This window comes from Cynocephalus volans, chromosome 3 (genome assembly GCF_027409185.1).
Source record: "Cynocephalus volans isolate mCynVol1 chromosome 3, mCynVol1.pri, whole genome shotgun sequence".
NCBI classification, from domain to species: Eukaryota; Metazoa; Chordata; class Mammalia; order Dermoptera; family Cynocephalidae; genus Cynocephalus; species Cynocephalus volans.
The window spans coordinates 12,689,639-12,710,298 of record NC_084462.1 but is presented as its reverse complement, the minus strand read 5'-3'; the positions used below and the strand labels follow the sequence as shown (position 1 = coordinate 12,710,298).

The 20,660-nt window shown below is 42.2% G+C and overlaps 1 protein-coding gene across 2 annotated transcripts in view; it reads right to left on the bottom strand.

Annotated features, from left to right (window-relative positions):
* Window positions 1-2,465: 2,465 nt before the first annotated feature.
* LOC134372212 (zinc finger protein 17-like) overlaps window positions 2,466-20,660 on the bottom strand; it is a 30,076-nt gene continuing 11,881 nt past the window's right edge. Inside the window, exons 1-3 of one of the 2 annotated variants that reach the window (XM_063089543.1) lie at window positions 16,160-16,186; window positions 5,974-6,100; window positions 2,466-4,697 (exon numbers count right to left, since the gene is read on the bottom strand). In XM_063089543.1, coding sequence (XP_062945613.1) covers window positions 2,779-4,697; window positions 5,974-6,100; window positions 16,160-16,168 — 2,055 coding nt within the window. In that variant the 5' untranslated portion in view covers window positions 16,169-16,186 and the 3' untranslated portion in view covers window positions 2,466-2,778. Of the gene's footprint in view, window positions 4,698-5,973; window positions 6,101-16,159; window positions 16,187-20,660 lie in introns of those variants that run through there. The other variant, XM_063089544.1, reaches the window with a different exon arrangement.

Here is a 20,660-nt window from a genome sequence, read left to right as displayed (position 1 = left end):
GGGTTCAGATCCTATACAAGGATGGCTGGTTCACTCACTGGCTGAGTGTGGTGCTGATAACACTGAGCCAAGGGTTAAGACCCCCTTACCGGTCATCTTTTAAAAATTAATAATAATAATAATATAACCTTTATGGTCACAAAAACCAGCAGAGTGAGGCAGTTACTAGGTTGGGCAACTCAGAAAGTGGAAAATTTGTCAGCAACATCATAAGATCACCAATAATACCCCTGGAGAAGGGAATTCTCTATAAGCTTCCAGCTGAAGCAAGCTTGTCTCCTCTGTTCAAAGCTGGGTGATGTCTGCACCCAGTCAGGGGAATAGAAGTGAGGCACCCCAAAGATCAAATGACCGGTGAATACTCCAGATAAACTTAGAAAGCACAGCAATCTGCCCTCCTTGAGTATTTTAAGGTGACAAAGGTATTACCCACTTTGGCACCATGCCAGCTAATAGAGAATGTTTCTATAATACACTTTCCAGTGATATAACTCTGGTAAAAGCCCCAGGCAGGTCTAAGAAGTTCAATGTAATTTATGAAAGCTTTCCATATATCTGGCAATTACAATGAATCTCCCTTATGTAGATGTTTGGATATATGAGATTCAATTTCTAGCCGAGATGACCCTCACAAAGGCTAACATCCAGAGTTTTGCTCTGTGGTCTTACTATGTTAACAAGAAAAAGGTACACTGCCTTCACTATTAAGGCTTTTCTCCATGAGGTGAAGCTAATTGCTGAAGACCTTCCAACTTTCATTGCACTCATAGTACCTTTCTGGGTGTGTAGTTGTCAGATTTAAAGATTATTTTGATGTTAGAACTAAACAGAGTAATGCTTGGATAGCTGAAAGATATAATACTTTGTTATTTACAGCTCAGAACCAGTGGACATAAGGCAGGGCTGCATGGGGTTGCACAGGCATGCAGGATAACATACAACTGGAGCCACAGAGGACAGCTGTGTGTGGCCAGTCTATTGGAGTTAACTAGGCTTCCTGGGCACCCTGTGGGTTGGCTACTTTGAATAATTTTACAGACTCCAGGTCACAGGGGCTGTCCCTGTTGAATACCTAGCCCTGGGGCAATTGCAGCTGGTATATAGTGGCCCAGAGTATGAAAGCCTGATAAAGATAGTGGTTGGGAGTATGGACTTAATCAGCTGCTCCAAAAGTGGAACTAACCAGCCCGTAGCCAGGTCCTCTAAGCTGGGTCAAGACAGTTAGAACTATACGAGGGTACTTCAAAAAGTTGGTGGAAAAATAAGATGAAAATATAATACAAATCTTTCTATAAACTTTTAAAAGATCCCTTGTATATAAAAACACTGTGGTACTAGCATAAAGGCACGTACACATATAGTCCAATGGAACAGAACAAAGAGCCCAGAAATAAACCCTCACATTTAGCTCGGAATTTTGATGAGTGCAAAAAAATAGATAAAAAACCTAATGCATGACCTAAAACTATAAAACTCTTAGAAGAAAACAGTAAAAAAGCTTAATAACACTGGATTTAGCAATAATTTCTTGGACATTATGCTAGAAGCACAGGCAACAAACATAATATATATTGAACGCCAGTGAAATTTAAAATTCCTGTGCAAAAAAAAGGACATAATGAACAGAGTGAAAAGGAAACAGACTGAATGAAAAACAGTATTTGAAAACCATAAATCTGACAAGGGATTAATACCCAGAGTATATGAAGAACTACATCTCAACAATAACAAAAAACAAACAACCCAACATGCATTTGTCAATTAGCTAGATTTGACCATTCCACAATGAATATATAAACTTCAAAACATTATGTTGTACATAAAAGTATACACGGTCTGTCTACTTAAAAAAAAAATTTTTTTAAATAGGCCAAGGAATTAAACAGACATTTCTCCAAAGAACACATACAATTAACTTTAACAAGCAAATAAAAAGATGCTCAACATCACCAATCATTAGAGAAATACCAATCAAAATTACAATAAAATAACACCTTATACCCATTAGTATAGCTACTATAAAAAAACAAAAGAAAAAAACCCAAAAAACAGAAAATAAGAACTGTTGACAAAGATGTGAGAAATTGGAATCCTTGCCCTGTCTATGAGAATGTGAAATGGTACAGCTGCTATGAAAAATAGTTCCTCAAAAGTTTTAAAGTAGAATTAACATATGAAGCAGCAATTCCACTTCTGGGCATATACCCAAAATAATTTAAAGCAGGGCCTCAAAGAGATATGTGTACACTCATGCTCATTGCAGCACTATTCACAATAATGAAAAAGTGGAAGCAACCCAAATACCTATTGATGGATGAACAGACCAAGAAAAAGTGGTATATACATGTAGTGGAATTTTATTCAGCCTTAAAAAAGATGGAAATTCTAATCCATGCTACAACGTGGATAAAATTTGAAGACATTATGTTAACTGAAATAAGCCACAAAATAAATCACAAGAAAACCAAAATTTAATTTTTCTTATACAGAGTACCTGGAGTAGTAATATTCATTAGAGTAGTGGTTATCAGAGTGTAGTGGGGAATGAGGAATTATTTAAAGGGTGTAGTTTTAGTTTTGTAAGATAAAAAGACTTCTGGATATTCATTGCACAACAATGTGAATAACTTAGCACTACTAAACTATACACTTTAATACAGTTAAGAGGGTAGATTTTATTTTACAATTAAAAACATTTTTTAAAAAATAGTTCCCAGTGCTAATTCAGAGCAGATTTCTGTTTGAAGTCTTTCCACGTTTCCTTTACTCATAAGTTCTTTACCTGGTGTGAACTTTTTGGTGCTGAATTAGGTGGGAATTCTGATTAAAGAATCTCCCACATTCGTTGCACTTATAAGGCCTTTCTCCACTGTGAATTCTCCGATGTTTAATGAGGCTGGAGTTGTATCTAAAGACTTTTCCACATTCACTGCACTCATAAGGCGTTTCTCCAGTGTGGATTCTCTGATGACTAATGAGTGTGGAGCTGTCCGTAAAGAACTTCCCACATTTGGTGCACTCATAAGTTCTTTCTTTAGTGTGAACTTTTTGGTGCCGAATGAGGTGGGAATTTTGGCTAAAGTCTCTCCCACATTCACTGCACTCATAAGGCCTTTCTCCAATGTGGTTTCTCCGATGTCTAATATGATTCGAGTTGTGCCTAAAGAATTTCCCACATTCACTACACTCAAAAGGCCTTTCTCCAGTGTGAACTCTCTGGTGCGTATCAAGAGTGGAGCGATACCTAAAGAATTTCCCACATATGCTGCACTCAAAAGGCCTTTCTCCCGTGTGAACTCTCTGATGACTACTGAGTGTGGAGCTGTCCATAAAGAATTTCCCACATTCACTGCATTCATAAGGCCTTTCTCCAGAGTGAACCCTTTGATGTCTATTCAGTGTGAAGCAATATCTAAAAAATTTCCCACATTCGCTGCATTCATAAGGCTTTTCTCCAGTGTGAACTCTCTGATGAATAACGAGTGTGGAGCTGTCCATAAAGAACTTCCCACATTCACTGCACTCATAAGGCTTCTCTCCAGTGTGAACTTTCTGATGTCTAATAAGCGTGGAGCGGTACCTAAAGAATTTCCCACATTCGCTGCACTCGTAAGGCCTTTCTCCAGTGTGAACTCTCTGATGAATAATGAGTGTGGAGCTGTCTATAAAAAATTTCCCACATTTACTGCAATAATAAGGCCTTTCACCAGAATGAACTTTCTGATGTCTAATGAGTGTGGAACTGTACATAAAGAATTTCCCACATTCACGGCATTCATAAGGCCTTTCTCCAGTATGGATTTTCTGGTGACCAATAAGGTGGGACTGTGTAAGGAAAGCCTTCCCACACTGGCTGCATTCATAAGGCCTTGGCCTGGTGTGAATTATCTGGTGCTCGATAAGGTCAGACCTTTTTGTAAAGAATCCTTCACTGTGGATTTTCTGGTGCTGAACAAGGTGGGACTTTCTAATGAAAGCCTTCCTGCATTCAGTGCACTCATAAGGCCTCTCTCCAGTGTGAATTCTCTGGTGTTCAACAACATTATATTTGAGACTAAAGGCTTTCCCACATTCCCTACACTTATAAGGCCTTTCTCCAGTGTGATTTCGCTGATGTTTAATAAGGTTGGAATTGTACTGAAACAATTTCCCACATTCACCGCACTCATATGGCCTTTCCTTAGAATGGATTTTTTGATGCTCAAAAAGCATATGCTGGTGGCAAGAGTCTTTCCCACATTTGCTACAATTGTAATAATTCTGTCTGCTTTCAAAGGCCTCCCTGCCCTGTGTGTCCATGCGTGGCTTCCACTCACTGTGAGGGACCTGCTGCTGGAGAAGGTCTGAATGGGCAGTAAAGTCCTTGCCACCCTCCCTGCAAGGGATGGTCCTTTCTGCCATGTGAACTTTGTGGTTCTTCAAAAATGAAGGCCTCCCCTCATCACTTCTGTAAAGTTTTTCTCTACTCTGCAGCTTTTGGCGTTGGTGAAGATTTGCCCCACAGATGTATAGCTCTTGATCAGTGTGTGTCTCGTCCTGCTCAGCCAAGCACAGAATGTCTTTCAGAAGTGAGCTACACGTCTCACAGGCCTGGGTCTTCTGGGCGGATAAATGGGGCTTTGGAGGTGTGTCCTGTGACACTCCCACAGAAACACCTTGCTCAGGTGCCTTCTCATCCTCAGTGCCATGCCAACAACCTGTAAGCAGAGAAATGTCAGTAAAGTGCATGTAGACTCTGATGGCAGGAGGCGGCCCCATCACAAATGTCTGTCAGAAATATCCCCAAATATTTCCATGGTATTGCTAACCAGACTAAAGCCAGTGAGAGGAAGGGCTGCTCTGCAGAACTGGGCCTGGCAAGCATCCAAATGGGGAGAGTCCTCATGATGGGGAAGAACACAAAGGACGGGCACAGTGCAGGGAGGAAGGAGAGTATCCAACTCACTCCTCTGCAAATGTAGAGAAGGCCATGGCTGCTGGTGACTGTTGAGCAGTACGCAGGTTGTGTCCAGACCCTGAGATATCTGATTGGAACAGAGTAGCTGGTGTTCAAAGAAAACTGAGGGATACTTGCAGAACTCCCAACATTTAAACTACAGGTCATATGTTGGAGGACGCTACAAAGCGAGCAGTGGAAGAGAACAGATGAGAAGTGGAGGCCATAGAAATGGGGGCTGGGGTGAAAAGTCAGAGTAGAAATGACGATAGTGATGAAAATGGACAAATGAGGGGTGGCCACTGGGCCTGGCATCCAATAACAATGGGCACAGGAGAGGTTCCCAGTGTGATCTGAACCCAGCTCTGATATCACACCATCTCTCACCTCCTATGCACTAGGGCAATATCCTTTTGAGTGTTTCTTGCCATCACTGGAGTAACGCTCATCCTGTCAGGCATCCAGGGCCCTCCCCATTGCTAAAGGTGAGCAACTATTTAGGGTCGTAGGCCAGAAAAAGGGAATGACCAAACATGCCAAGAGCGATACATCCCAGAATATTCTGCATTCTAAAATCACAAGAACTTCTAGAGGGCAGTCTTGCAGAAATAACCCTGTGGTCCCCACAAGCAGTGACCAGGAAGGTGCCTGAAATGCCTAGCAATGGCAGGCCCCAAGACATGTCAGCAAGAGGAAGCGGGGAGGCCTTGGGCAGGCCTTGGGCAGAGGGATTCCACACATCTGAACAGAGGAACCTGGCCAGGAACAGGAAAGACTGGTGGGATCTCTAAGCCAACTTCGAGGTTTCTGACTCCTGATCCCTATCTTGCAAGTACTCACGAGCAGCAGCCTGTGGGCTGATTGAGAAGCAGTAGAAAGCACACCACTCCGCCCTGGCTCCTACAACATATATGCCAGTAAGCCAGGAAAACAAGTAGCCTCCGTGGCCTGGTTATGAGAAGGCAAGAGCTGCTCCTGGGGAAAATGGGAAAAACAGGGCCCAGCCCAGGACACCGCGGTAGGTATGAGGGCCTTACCTATTGATGACAAAAGTGCAAAGTTCTCCAGCATCACATCACGGTGCAGGTGTCTCTGAGCCTCATCAAGGAGCCCTGACTCCTCCTGGGAGAAATATATGGCCACATCCTCAAAGACCACACGATCCTGCCAAAATTATGACAGTTCAATCCATGAACAGCTTCTTGTTCGGTATTTCCTGAGCTCTGTATTTAGCTATTTATCATCTCTTAACTACAGGGCCAAACAAACAGCCAAATCTGTTTACATTTCCCTTGTGATGCAGAGCCTATACAGTTGTCCCTCAGTACTGAGGGTTGGGGGAAGTGTTCCAGGACCCCCTGTGGATACCAAAATCCTCAGATGCTCAAGTCCCTGATTTAAAATGGCATAGTATTTAAATGTAATCTACACACATCGTCCTGTATACTTTAAATCTTCTTTAGATTACTTATAATACCTAATACAATGTAAATGTTATATAAATAGTTGTTATACTGTATTGTTTAGGGAATAATGATGAGAAAAAAGTGTGTACATGTTTAGTACAGAGGCGACCATCCTTTTTTTTTTCCCTGAATATTTTAGATCCAAGGTTGGTTGAATCCATAGATGCAGAACCCACGGATACAGAGGGCCAATAAAAAGGGACACCTTCTTTCTAACTCTCACATACCAATATTTCCTCTGCCCTAAATCAGCCCAAGCCCTGATACCACACAACTAGCTATGCTCCAAGGCTCAATGGACTTATTCAAACTAATCTTCACCCCGCCCTGTCTTGCCTTTCCCAACAAAATCCCAATCAAACCTCTAGTGTGTGCTTTACCCTCAAGCCTGCATCTGCCTCCTAACCAAATCTACTGTTTCCCCTTTGGCCTTATGTGGCGTGGCATGTCCCCTGCACTCAGGAAATGGAAGTAATAAAAATTCTTTCAGTACCATTGGCCTCTCTGTGTTGTCACTCAGTCATGTCCATAAATTAAATCCTTAAATACACTTCCCTCTCCAGGATCTTCAGTCCTCCCCCTGACCCCACCACACACATATACATACCCTGCTCAGCCTCCACCCAGTTCCCAATATGGAAAAAGATACCTGGTCTTAATGGCATCACAGCCTGCTCTCTCCACATTTCTACTGATGGCTGAGTCCAGCATAGAACAAAAATAGGTGGGGGAGGGGGTGGGAAAACACCATGAAAGCCTGGCGAGGCCTGCATTTATCAGCCAATTTCCCTGGATTCTCCCAGATCTTGCCTCCCAGGCAACCAAACTCAGACTCATCTTTCTCCCTTATGTGCCTTGTGCCAGGGACTGAGGTCAACCATTCACACTCCTCCTCACCTGCACATCATTTTTTGGATGACAACTCTCTCACATCTCCAGCCCCTCCACTGCTGTAATACTAACAACAACCATGGCTCACACCATGGGCATTTCTGTGGCCTCCCAACATGCCACTCTGGTGCACGGCAAATGCAAAATCCTATTTGCCCTTGTACTGTCCAGAATGCCAAAGTTCCTAGTACCAGGGGTCGCTCCAAGCCCTTCTTTGAAGGTCTCACCAACCAGCCCTGCTTCTTGCTTTAACCTCAGCCACCCAAACCTACGTGAGGACCTCACAGCTTCCCACACCTCCACTGAACTACAGATCTTGGCTGCCTCCCCCTCTGCACTGCGCAGAGTCATCCCACAAGCAGTCATGACCTTCTCTCTCTCCCTAACCCTAATCCAAAGCCCAGCTGCACTGACCTCCACATCCCTACCCCCATCGTAGGCCAAGCAAAGATCCTAGCTGGTCCCATTTTCCCCCCAAAGTAACCTAACAGCCTGAATAAAACCATCCATCTTCCACCAAGAATCACCAGAAAACCCTGGTCAGTCAATAAAGGGGAAATAAGCCCCACCCTGGTCTCACTACCATCTGACCTTGGTGGAGGTGCCTCAGCATACATTTCATGTCCAGTCTCCCATGCGAAGCCTTTCTCACTCCTCCATACACTGCACCCCCATCACACACACCCTCAGTCAATCCATTCTCTCTTCTGCCTTTGTGATGTCCACCACTACCACCCAAGTGCCCAATAGGGACCCACTCCTCAGCGCCTTCCTTCTCCTTTCTCCCCGCCAATGACATTACCTCCAGAACCTAAAGATGCCAATTCCTAAATCTGACCCACAGCTTCACTGTGATATCCACACTGGCTATCATGTAGTGGATGTCCCCATCCTGAACGTCTCCACTGAGCTGCAGACCTATGTGTAAAATCCAACCTGGCACCATCACTCAGAGTCGGTACATTTATAACTTGGCCAAAAGCTGGTTCCTTGCATGCCCTATTAAAATTCCTCCTACCTCCCAGAGAAATGTTTCAGGAAAAAAAATTTTTTTAAAGGCTTTATTGAGGTATAATTGACATACAACAAATTACATAAATTTAATGTGTTAAAAAAAAAATTTCTCCTGCCACAGAACTTATCACATCTTGGTTGCTGGAGCACCCATCCTTCCAAACAATGCCAAAACCTTGGCACCATCCCAGATTCCCCTTCTATCCCATCTCTCCAGTTCTCTCATTTTCCACATCATAAAATGTGGGCAGTCCTAGTTCAAAACTACCAGAAGCCAACCATTCCTCCCACCTCCATGGTCACCACTCTCCTCCAGCCACCACCAACACTCTCCTGGACTGTTGCAGAAACTATCTCCCAAGTATCCTTGCCTCCACCCTCACCCCAAGCTGTCCTCCTCTCTGCAGGTAGACAGAGACTCAAAATCTGGGTCAAATCACCTCTTTTACTTCAAACCTTCCCTGCCTCCTACCACTCTCAGATTAGAGGCCCAGAACCTCAGGCTGTAATTCCAGGCCTGATCCCTGCAAGCCCTGACCTCCTGCCCTGTTTCCTATTTCCACCAGATATAACACATATTTGCAATTCCATAAACATACCAGCTAAGTCTCACCACCAAGCATTCGATCATTCTAGATCCTGTGCCTGGGATGTCCTGCCACATCTCACCCCATTGGTTGTTAGAATTGGCACCACTCCATATAACCAGAGAATGAGTTCAGGACCCTGGATCTTCTGGTGGAACTACAGGGTCTTCAGACCCAAGGGTGGAAAAAGCACAGGTGAAGAGTCTCAGGAAACCACCATTCCCTGTAAAGGTGCCGAAATAATCAGAGTAATAACTGTGTGGGTGAAAGTCTGAGACACCTTCCACTCACCTGTGCAGGGTCCATAAGCATTTCTGCCACAGCCATGGGACTCTGGGTGAAGAAGCAGGCCATAAGAAATAGGCCACCATCCTACAGGCTGAGCTGGACCATCACCTATGCCCTGCCCTGGAGCAAAGTGATGTGAAGCTAAGTGAGGCTCAGATTTTAGTGATGCTTCTTAGCAGGTCTATGAGCCTGGACAAGGACTGAACCTCCCTAAGCCTCAGTGCCCTCATCTGTAAAATGGGGATAAAAATGGCTCCCACATCATAAGGGTCATACTGGCATCAAACTAAGTAGTATGTATCAGTAATTAGTTTCTATAGGATTAACGGTTTTGTGTGATTTCAGTGCAAATGAAGTAGAAGGGTTTTGAAAATTTGAGTGTGTATTTTTCTCATTTTTTTAAGATTTTAAGAAAATGATATATAATCCCATTGTAAGCAAATACTTAGAGGAAAATTAACATTCCAACAATTATTAAGTGTTCGAATAAACTTATTGATTACTTCATTTCTAACTGCCTACTTATGTGCACATATTTAGAAGGATATTGGTTAATCAGTTTTCAAATGAAAAAGTGTTTTATACATTCTTAAATTAATGAGCTGTATGGAGGGGCTGAGCAGGCAGGTCAGTTACTGGTCCCTTCAGCAATCAGGCCTGGCTGCTACCTAATGATCTAAGTGGGGCTTGCTGGGAGCCCTGAACATTCTCCTAGGATGGAGAATGTGAGAAAGTTGTGCCCAGGCCTCGACCCAATTGCTCCATAGCTTGATTGACCTTTCCCTTACTCCACAAAGAGTGGCCCTGAGGGTCTGCTGAGCCTTCAGGGTGGAGTGTCTACACCACCTCATACCGCAGTCTCCATTCTAGGCCAGCTTCTTACTCCATCCAAGCCTCCCTTTTAACAGACACACACCAGAATTCCTCTTATCCCAGATCTGTTCCTTCTGGAGGAACCAACAGTGATGCCTCCCCCTACCTCCCCCACACACAACCACCACGGTGGGTCTGAGCCCTCCCTTCCCTCACCACAGAGCCCATCTGAAATAACATTAAGATTCTCCCTTCTCAATCTGATCCACAGTCTAAACCCTGGTCCAGTCCACAACTTCTAACCCTCTGAAAGCTCCAGACTGGCTACCTTCCCTAATCTCTACCCATGTGATGTCTCCATTTTGTGGTATCTCAATTACCAAGTCCAAAATCCAACTCATGATCTTCTCTCTCAACCTGCTCTTTACGTTAACTTCCGCAACTCTATTCTTTCAGATATTCAGGCGAAAACACTTGGGATGGTCCTTCACTCCCTAATTTTACTCACAGCCATATGTGATGCAGAGAAAATCCTGTCGGTTCTAACTTTCCAATCTACCAAAAACTCATCACATCTCCCCTCTACTGCCACCCCTCTGGTCCAGCCGCCAGCATAATTCTCCTAGGTCTACTGCACTGGCATCGCCACCGATCTCCCAACCTCCATTCAACATCCTGTTTTTCCCAACTTTACATTTCTAATGCTGGGCACGTCCGTCCCATCCGCCCTCCCTTCACAACCTTCCATGGCGTCCAGCTACTCCAGTGCCACTCCAGGGGAGACGCAACCTCACCCTCTGTTTCCTGGAGAGATGATACACCCCGGGATTCCCCAATGCGTTCGACTCAGCAGTATCTACAAGCCTTTGCCCGTGCCGGTCCTGGTCGGGAACTCTCTCCCACACCTCATCACACGGGCTGAAATGGGGAGGGACATCCCACACATGCACACCCCTCTCTTCAGAACACAGTGAACTGAGCAGGAGCCCCTCCATCCGGGCTTTAGCACTCAAACAGCGGGAGCTGGGCTGGGGGCCGGCTTGGGGACGCGGGACCCACCTGATGCGAGTTCATCAGGGCTGCCTCCGCCAACCGAGCCAGGGAAGAGCAGGGCCGGGAGCGGCGGGTGACCGGGACAGGGACAAGGGCACCGGCTACCCCAGCCTGCTCATTCGATCCTCTCGCCCGTCTCAGGGAAGCGGGGACAACACCACTCCTCGAGCCTTTCTGCTTCGTCACCTCGGTCCCGACCCACCGCTGATGGACCCTTAAATCAGCGACTAGATCCAAAATCAGCAAAAATGCCACCACCACTAGCCCGCCGCCGGAAATCCCGCCCACATGTATTACGCAAGTACGTAAACGCCTCTATGCTACTCTTTCATTGGCTTAGCTGGCTACCTTCGCACGCCGCAGAAGCTGCTGGGTAATGTAGTTCCTACGCCGCTGCCTGCCCTGTCTCCTGGAAGCCAAGAGGTAACTTAAGGGGTGTTAGAAACGGAGTTCCGGAGTTCCGTAGCTCCAAAAATGAGGCGGGGCCTCACTGGATCTTAAACGGTAAGAATTCAGATTTTCCGGGAGTGCAGTCTCGATCAAGTCTGAGAAATGTTTTAGGGAACGGTTATTTCAGATTGCATGAAGCACAGCGAGATCCCAAAAGACATACATCCGAAGGGGCACACCAGACCATAATGACACTCGGTGTCCACTCATAGCTGTCAGCTCTTTTGATACTCGTGAGTACACACAGACTGAAGCTTTGGGGTTTGTTTTATGACTTTCAGTATGCTGCACAGGGACAAGAAACAAAGGACCCCAGATAGGCATAACTGGGAGTTGGAGGAGAAATAGCTTTCCTGCCTGAATAATCAGTGATTGTGTTCCAACCTAGCGAGCAACGCTTTTATGCAGATGAAATTTATCACTTTACATCTGAGATATTTTCATTTATTATAAGAATCTGAAGAATCATCCAGCTCATGATGCTACTTTTGAGCCTGTGTCTCCTTAATGAATGTTCAATGCACAAAGGAATCATATAAATTGGATGGGACTACTGTAAAAGCTATGTTACAATGTAAATGGGATATAGACAGTCACTAAAGGAAATTTTAAAATAAGCGTGTCCCGTGTAATATTTTTCCTTTATCTCAGTATAAATATGCATAAGGACCTAGAAATAATTCAAATTTAACTGGGCCACAGATTATTTACTAAATCTGGCAATCCTACTCTTTCTAATTTTTTTCACCTAACTGCTCACTCAAATAACTTTTACCCATTCCCTCAACTTTAAGTTCCGCTGGCTGGGAGGAATTTGTTCTCAAGAGACAAAAGCTACCACCAAGAGAACAATATTATTAACCTTGACTTGGAATGTGAGACAGCTACTTGGTCATTTTGGGTTCCTCATGTTACTTGGGAAAAGGAATTGCTCTAATGTTTGGGTGATTTTTCTCTAGTACCGAGATAAGAGGTGCTCAGTCCCCCTGGGATCAGGTTTCAGGCCTCTCCTCTGAGTTTCAGGCCACTCACATAGGACTCAAGCTCCACCCCTGAGTCCTGAACTACAATGGCCTGTAGCACCTATTTTCTGTACCAGCATGTGGAGATTGAGACTGGAGGGGGCTGTTCACTGGTTCAGCATGCTCAGTAAAAAGGACTTTAATCCCTTAAACGACCTTCCACTGGAGGCCCTAGAGAGCATGTAGAATATTCTAAGTGTATTCACTGCATGTGATGGAATTTGACCAATGAGCGTGCTCTAAAAGAGACCAACTGAGCATGTGCAAGACTAGCTTACCACCTGCTTAGTTGAGGGCAGGGCTGTTATTCAGTCTACTAGAGACAGGCCACACTTCACCTGAGGTTTATGTTTCTTTCCTTTTGTATCAATCAAACTTGCCTCTGGCAGGCTGTTCATCCTAGAGCCAGATTGCACTTTGTCTGTGAATGTGTATTTTTTACTTTTGTATTAAACTTGGTGTGGTCCCTGCTCAGTCTCTGGAACTAGGCCACACTTTCTCTGCGAAATCTGTATTTCTTATTCGTTACATTAGACCTGGTCTTACTTTCTACTGCAACTCTGCTCTTGAATTCTTTCCTGTGGCAGAGTCAAGAACCTGGTAAGAGGATGGGGGTGGGTTGAGGCCAGGTATTGGGCCTCCCAAAACCCTCTCCTCTGGTATCAGTACCAAGAAGTTGAGTGGCTGCTATAGAATGGCAAACATGGAGAACTATATCTGGAATTCAGGGAATTCTCTGGGGAGTGTTTTGATAACTTCATACCCAAAAATAAAACGGCAGAAACACAATAAAGGCAGGACCCTTGAAGAATCAGACCATTCTGGTTTTGAAATTTTGTTTTACCCACCAGTTTAAAAGAAAATAAAACAACACAAAACTTCCCAACTAAAGGGCTGGCAGAGGCAGAGGTTTGGAGTGGGTTGTGGAAAATGAATGGACATTAAAGTAATTTTCAACATATGACCAGTTAAGACAACAAGAAATCTCACAATTGTGGATATTTACTTCTTTGTTTAGGTGTGAGAGATTTACTATACAAATGAACAATGGCTACATCAAATATAAAAATTGAATTCTAGCTCACAATCTGCACCAACCAGTCCAGGAAGTCAACTTGGCATCTACGTAATCAGTCCAAGAAGTCAGGAACCACAACCAGGTCAGAGGCCCAACAACCACCCATATAACAACTGGCTCAAAACAGCCGGGACTTGATTAATAACTGACAGCTTCCCTAACTTTTGCGCACAATTTCAACTTAGGACCAACTGTAGAAAGCCAAATATGCACCACTAGCCAATCACATAGGATGTTAAACTTCTGAAGAGCTACCCTCCACACGCACACACATCGTCTCCATAACAATAGCTTCCAATCAGGGCATACCTGATACCTTACTTTTTTCCTACAATAGAGCTTTCTCACTCCTCTGCTTGCCTTTGAAGTTCTGCGAAATGCAAGAAACGGTGGCTGACTCCCTTGCTATAGTATTCTCTGAATAAATAGATTTTGTTTGTTCTCACTGGAGTCTTCATTTACTTCCAAAGTTATCTCTTTGGAACCCAAGAATGCTCCTATTGAGCATGTTTCTTATTAATGAAGGTTCAATGGACAGAGAAAACATATACAAGGGTACTTCAAAAAGCTTGTGGAAAAATAGAATTAAAAGATAATCTAAATCTTTCCATAAACTTTTTGAAGATCCCTCATAAGTTGGATGTGACCACTGTATGTATCATAGTTACTGTGGTGGTCTGAGTGAGATATAGTCTAAAATGTTTGGCACTGTGGACCCCAGGCTGCAAACAGGTGTGGTACCCACAGAGGTTCCTTGTGCTTTGCTGTCAAGTCTGTGAAGACATGGTAGTTAGCAACAGATCTCAACATTGCTATCTTTGTGTTAAATTCCCTGGCTATTTATTCTGTTTGGTCTCCAATTTTGTTTGTTTTATTGGCTCTCTTTAGGTTGGCATCCTTGGTAGAATTACACCATGACTTTTTATCCCTTGTTGCTTTCTTTCGTATAACAGTTTTTGCTATGCTATCTAAAAGTATTGTTTGCCAAGTAAAGGATAGTCAAAGTAAACTCAGGCATAGGCCTTAGTGACTGTTGCTTCAGCCAGCTTCACAGACCACTGGTTTTCTGGTTCTCCCTGGACTGGCATTCATTTGGACAGACTTTGCTGTAGGCCACCAATAAAATGGGATGAAATTCTCCTTCCTTCCCCGTTTTTTTTTTTTTTTTTTTTTGTGTGTCCTGAGAGTTAGGCATTGATCCAGAGAGAGTATTTTCTCAGATTTTCTGCATGCTGGGTGTGCAGGTTGTCATGTCTTAGTGTGGAGGTGGCAACCAAACCATTATGTTGTAGGAACAGGCCCAAGGCACACAATCATTACATTCCTACTAACCACTTTCAGCTTTCATAAGGTTGTCTAAATATAAATCCTCTCCTCTTCCAGGACAAACTCCTGCGTGTTATATGTATGCTCATTACAGTTGTAATCCTAGTGTTTATATTTCTAAATGGCATAACTTCACCAGGATGATTTGGGCCTTCAGTGGCCACTCAGAATATTTCAGCTGAAAAAAAACTGTTAATTTCAGAAGTGCCTTAGAAAAGAAAAAATGTAAGATTTCTCAGGCACAGTGAGTAGTATTTTTTTTATTGGTATGATCATCCAGGTTCTGAATCAAGAATTGTTTCACTATAAGTTTTCTTGGCCAAATCCAATGATCGATTTGATAAACTTAAGCAAGAACTGGACCTATTTTCCTAGTAAATTCTCCCCCTCCTTGTTTTCCAGTTGCCTCCTTATAAGCTCTTCCTCTTCCCCTTTATTCTTATGATCGTTGTCCTTCTGCACCTCTTCCCTCCTCTTTCCCTTGTCCAGACCTCCTTTTTCCTAAAAAATCTAAAACCCCACAATGCCAATTACCTCTAAAGATCCATACCTCCCAAAAGCCAGGTATGTAGGCAACTGTCAAATTTAAATCTTGGACCCAGGCTGAATTAACAGCTGCAACTAAAGATTTCCCTAAACCCAAATAAGACCAGCAAATAATTGTAGAATATTTTAGAATTCTTTCAGGTGCATGTGACCCAGGGTTATGTGACTTACTTCATGCTATGGTTTAAATGTTTGTCCCCTCCAAACAGTATTAAAATGTTGGGACCATTAAGAGGTGTTTAGGTCATGAAGGCTCTGCCCTCATAAATGAACTAATGCCATTATCATGGGAATTGGTTCTCCTTATTATGGGAGTGGGTTCACTCCTTCTTGCTCTCTCTTTGCTGTTCTGTCATGTGATGCCTTCTGTCATGTTATGATGCAACAAGAAGGCCCCCACAAGATGCCAAAACCCTGGTATTGGAGTTGCCAGCCTTCAGAACTGTGAACCAACACATTTCTGTTCTTTATAAACTACCCAGTCTGTGATATCCTGTTACAGAAGCTCGAAACAGGCTGAAACATAGCATTTGTATACATGTTGGGCTGAACCTTAGATAATAAATCCTGAATAGCAAAAGCTGATTAGACTGACCCTGATAGGGAACTATAGGATCTCTCTTTCCACAATAAACCTGAGGGTCAAAACAAGGCCAGAAATTAAGTTAAATTCTCCTAAAAAAACATACCTGAAACATTTGCACTCAAACTCAGCTGGACCAGAGTGGGTACTACAAAACAGAAAACAGCAACTGTTGCCAAGGATGTGGAGAAATTGGAACGCTGTGCCTGTTGGTGGGAATGTAAAATGCTGTGTCCACTACGGAAAAACAGTACAGAACTTCCTGCAAAATGTAAAAACAGAATTAGTATATGATTTAGCAATTCTACTTCTGGGTATATACCCAAAAAGAATTAAAAGCAGGGTTTCAAAGAAACAGTTCTAGGGCCGGCCCGTGGCTCACTCGGGAGAGTGCGGTGCTGATAACACCAAGGCCCTGGGTTCGGATCCCATATACGGATGGCCGGTTTGCTCACTGGCTGAGCGTGGTGCTGACAACACCAAGTCAAGGGTTAAGATCCCCTTACCGGTCATCTTTAAAAAAAAAAAAAAAAAGAAACAGTTCTACACCCATGTTCACTGCATTATTATTCCTAATAGCCAAAATGTAAAGGCAACCCAAGTGTCCATTTATGAACAAGTGGATGAAGAAACTATGGTATATGTAAATAGAATATTATTCAGCCTTCACAAGGAAATAAATCCTAACACATGCTACAATATGGATAAAACCTGATGACATTATGGTAAGTGAAGTAGCCAGTCACAGACACAATATCTGTATGATTCTAATTATACAAAGTATCTCAAGTGGTCAAATGCATAGAGATGGAAAGTAGATGGAGGTTTCCAGAGACTAAGAGAGAAAACTAAGGAATTGTCTAACGGGCAGAGTTTCAATTTTGCAAGATAAAAACAATACAAAGTTTGGCTGCACAACAATGTGAATTGTCTTAATGCTACTCAACTATACACACTTAAAAATGATTAAGATGGCAAATTGTATGTTTTAACACAGTTTTAAGAAAAGAAAATCAACTGGGGCCGAGCCCGTGGCGCACTCGGTAGAGTGCTGCGCTGGGAGCGCGGCAACGCTCCCACCGCGGGTTCGGATCCTATATAGGAATGACCGGTGCACTCACTGGCTGAGTGCCGGTCACGGAAAAAAAAAAAAAAAAAACGACAGAAAATCAACTGGATAATATTTATGATGCAAATAAAAAATCCTTTGAGCAATATTTGTGAGTTAAAGATGAGCTCATAGAACAGTAGTACTTACATCTCATTTTGCCAATTGAGTTAAAACTGAAATTGGAGACCTAATTCAAAAACAGAAATTAAAATGAGAAATAGCCCCTATACCTCAACTAAACTCCTGGCAGAAGACTTAAATGGCTTCAGATCAAAAAGTTGACAGAAACCAAACTAAACATGTGGCCTTGCAGATCAAACAACTAGGAGGCACATTTCCCAACTGTCAACCTACTGGCAAGGACACTTGTAGATGTTGTAAACAGAACGGACACTGTAAAAAACGATGGTCCCATTATACAAGAGAAAAACCAAGACATAGAAAAACCCTTAAATTCAGATCACTGAGGGTCCTTTGAGGAAGAATAGAGTGTCTGATATCTTGCCATACCCTTAAATACTCATGAAGACTTAAGTATAAATATACACGACCATCCTCATCAATTCCTGGTAGATATGGCTGTTACACTTTCTACATTAAATCCTGTCAGCTTTGCTCAACCTCTTCTTCAAAATAAATGTAACACAGAAGTGGTAGGTATTTCAAATAACACAAATTTTCTCTGTCTCTCATCCTTTAATCATAATAATCAGGCCTTTGACTGAACAATATTCCTCCCTACGCTGTGATATCACCCCTGCAAATTTAACAGGGAGAGACTCATTGCACAGCACACTGCCAAATGACCTGCAGGTAAAAGAAGAAATTAAAAGGGAAAAGTTTAAGATACATATTTTGAACTAGACGAATAAAAATGCCACACATCAAAATTACCTAGCCAAATTAAGTGCTTAGAGTGAAAATATACTTTAAGTAGCTATATTAAGTGCTTAGCATGAGAATATAACTTTAAGTAGCTATATTATAGGTGAAGAAATATCTCAATAACCTAAGCATCCAGCTTAATAAAAAAGAAAAATCAGACCAAATAACCCCAAATCAAAAAGAACAAAGAAAATAAGAAAAATTAGAGCAAAACTAGTGAAACAGAAAGCAGAAAAACAGTATAAAAATAAATGAATCAAGAGTTTGGGGCCGGCCCCGTGGCGCACTCGGGAGAGTGCAGCGCTTGGGAGCGCAGCGGCGCTCCGGCCGCGGGTTCGGATCCTATATAGGAATGGCCGGTGCGCTCACTGGCTGAGCGCGGTGCGGGCGACACCACACCAAGGGTTGTGATCCCCTTACCGGTCACAAAAAGACATAAAAAAAAAAAAAAAAAAAAAAGTTTGGATCCCAGTACTGGTCAGCTGCTAAAAAAAAAAAAAAAGATGAATATCAAAGTTTGTTCTTCCACAAATTCTGCAAGATCTCACTTATATGTGAAATCTAAAAATGTCAAACTCATAAGAGCAGAGAGGAGAGAATGGTGGTTACCAGAGGCTTGGGTACAGGGATGGATGGGGAAAGGGGATATGATGTTACAAGGGTACAAAGTTTCAATTAAACAGCAGGAATAAGTTTGAGTGATCTACTGCACAGAATGGTGACTACAGTTGATAATAATATATAGCACATTTCAAAATTGCTGAAAGAGTAGATTTTTAAATGTTCTCATCACAAAAAATATAAATATGTAAGGTTGATGGATTTGTTATTTAGCTTCATTTAATCTTTCTGTAATGTAAATGTATATTGAAACATCACATTGTACCCCATAAATATTTTCAGTTATTATTTTTCAATTAAAAATAAACTTTAAAAATGAAAGAAAAATTTGTTTTTTCAAGCAATAAAATTGATAAACTTTTAGGTAGGCTGAACAAAAAAATAAAGAAGATATCAAATTAAGAAAATCAGGAATAAAGAAAAGGTACAACTCCTGATGCTACATTTAAAGTATCATAAGGGAATATTATGAAAAAATATTTATGCCTGCCCCCAAACCAGATAATTTAGTTAAAATGCACAAATACCTGTATTTCACACAAACTATCAAAATTGACTTAAAAATAAACATAAAATCTATACAGAACTGCACTATGAAAATATACATTACACTTTTAATAGATGCAGTTTAATACTCGAATATGTCAATAATACCTCAATAAAGCTGTTATGAAAATAAAGATTTTGTAAAACATCTAGGTTTCCATACACTAAAGTCAACTCAAAATGGATTAAAGAATTAAATATACATCCTGAAACAATAAAACTTCTTAAAGAAAACATAGGAGAGACACTTCAGGAAATAGGACTGGACACAGACTTCATGAATACGACCCCAAAAGCACAGGCAAGCAAAGGAAAAATAAACAAATGGGATTATATCAAACTAAAGAGCTTCTGCACAGCAAAAGAAACAATTAACAGAGTTAAAAGACAACCAACAGAGTGGGAGAAAATATTTGCAAAATATACATCTGACAAAGGATTAATATCCAGAATATATAAGGAACTCAAACAACTTTACAAGAAGAAAACAAGCAACCCAATTAAAAAATGGGCAAAAGAGCTAAGTAGGCATTTCTCTAAGGAAGATATACAAATGGCCAACAGACATGAAAAAATGCTCAACATCACTCAGCATCCGGGAAATGCAAATCAAAACTACACTGAGATACCATCTCACCCCAGTTAGGATGGCTAAAATCCAAAAGACTCTGAACGATAAATGCTGGAGAGGTTGCAGAGAAAAAGGAACTCTCATACATTGTTGGTGGGACTGCAAAATGGTGCAGCCTCTATGGAAAATGGTATGGAGGTTCCTCAAACAATTGCAGATAGATCTGCCATATGACCCAGCTATCCCACTGCTGGGAATATACCCAGAGGAATGTAAATCATCAAGTCGAAGGTATACCTGTTCCCCAATGTTCATCACAGCACTCTTTACAATAGCCAAGAGTTGGAACCAGCCCAAATGTCCATCATCAGATGAGTGGATATGGAAAATGTGGTATATCTACACAATGGAATACTACTCAGCTATAAAAACGAATGAAATACTGCCATTTGCAACAACATGGATGGACCTTGAGAGAATTATATTAAGTGAAACAAGTCAGGCACAGAAAGAGAAATACCACATGTTCTCACTTATTGGTAGGAGATAAAAATAAATAAATTCACACACACACACATAAAAAAAATGGGGGAGAGAAGACACAACAATTACAATTCCTTGAAGTCAACACGACAAGCATACAGAAAGGACATTGTTGGGTGGGAGGGGGCAGAGAGAGGAGGGAGGGAGGTTTCGTTAATGGGCCACAATAACCAACCACACTGTATATCGACAAAATAAAATTAAAAAAAAGAAAAACAAAAACATCTAGGTTTCCTCTTCCTCTAGAAATATCATATCTTGCAAAAGTTGTATTGACTCCATCAACACCCTGTCCCTATGTCTTAGGTGGGCCAACTGATTTAATGGCAG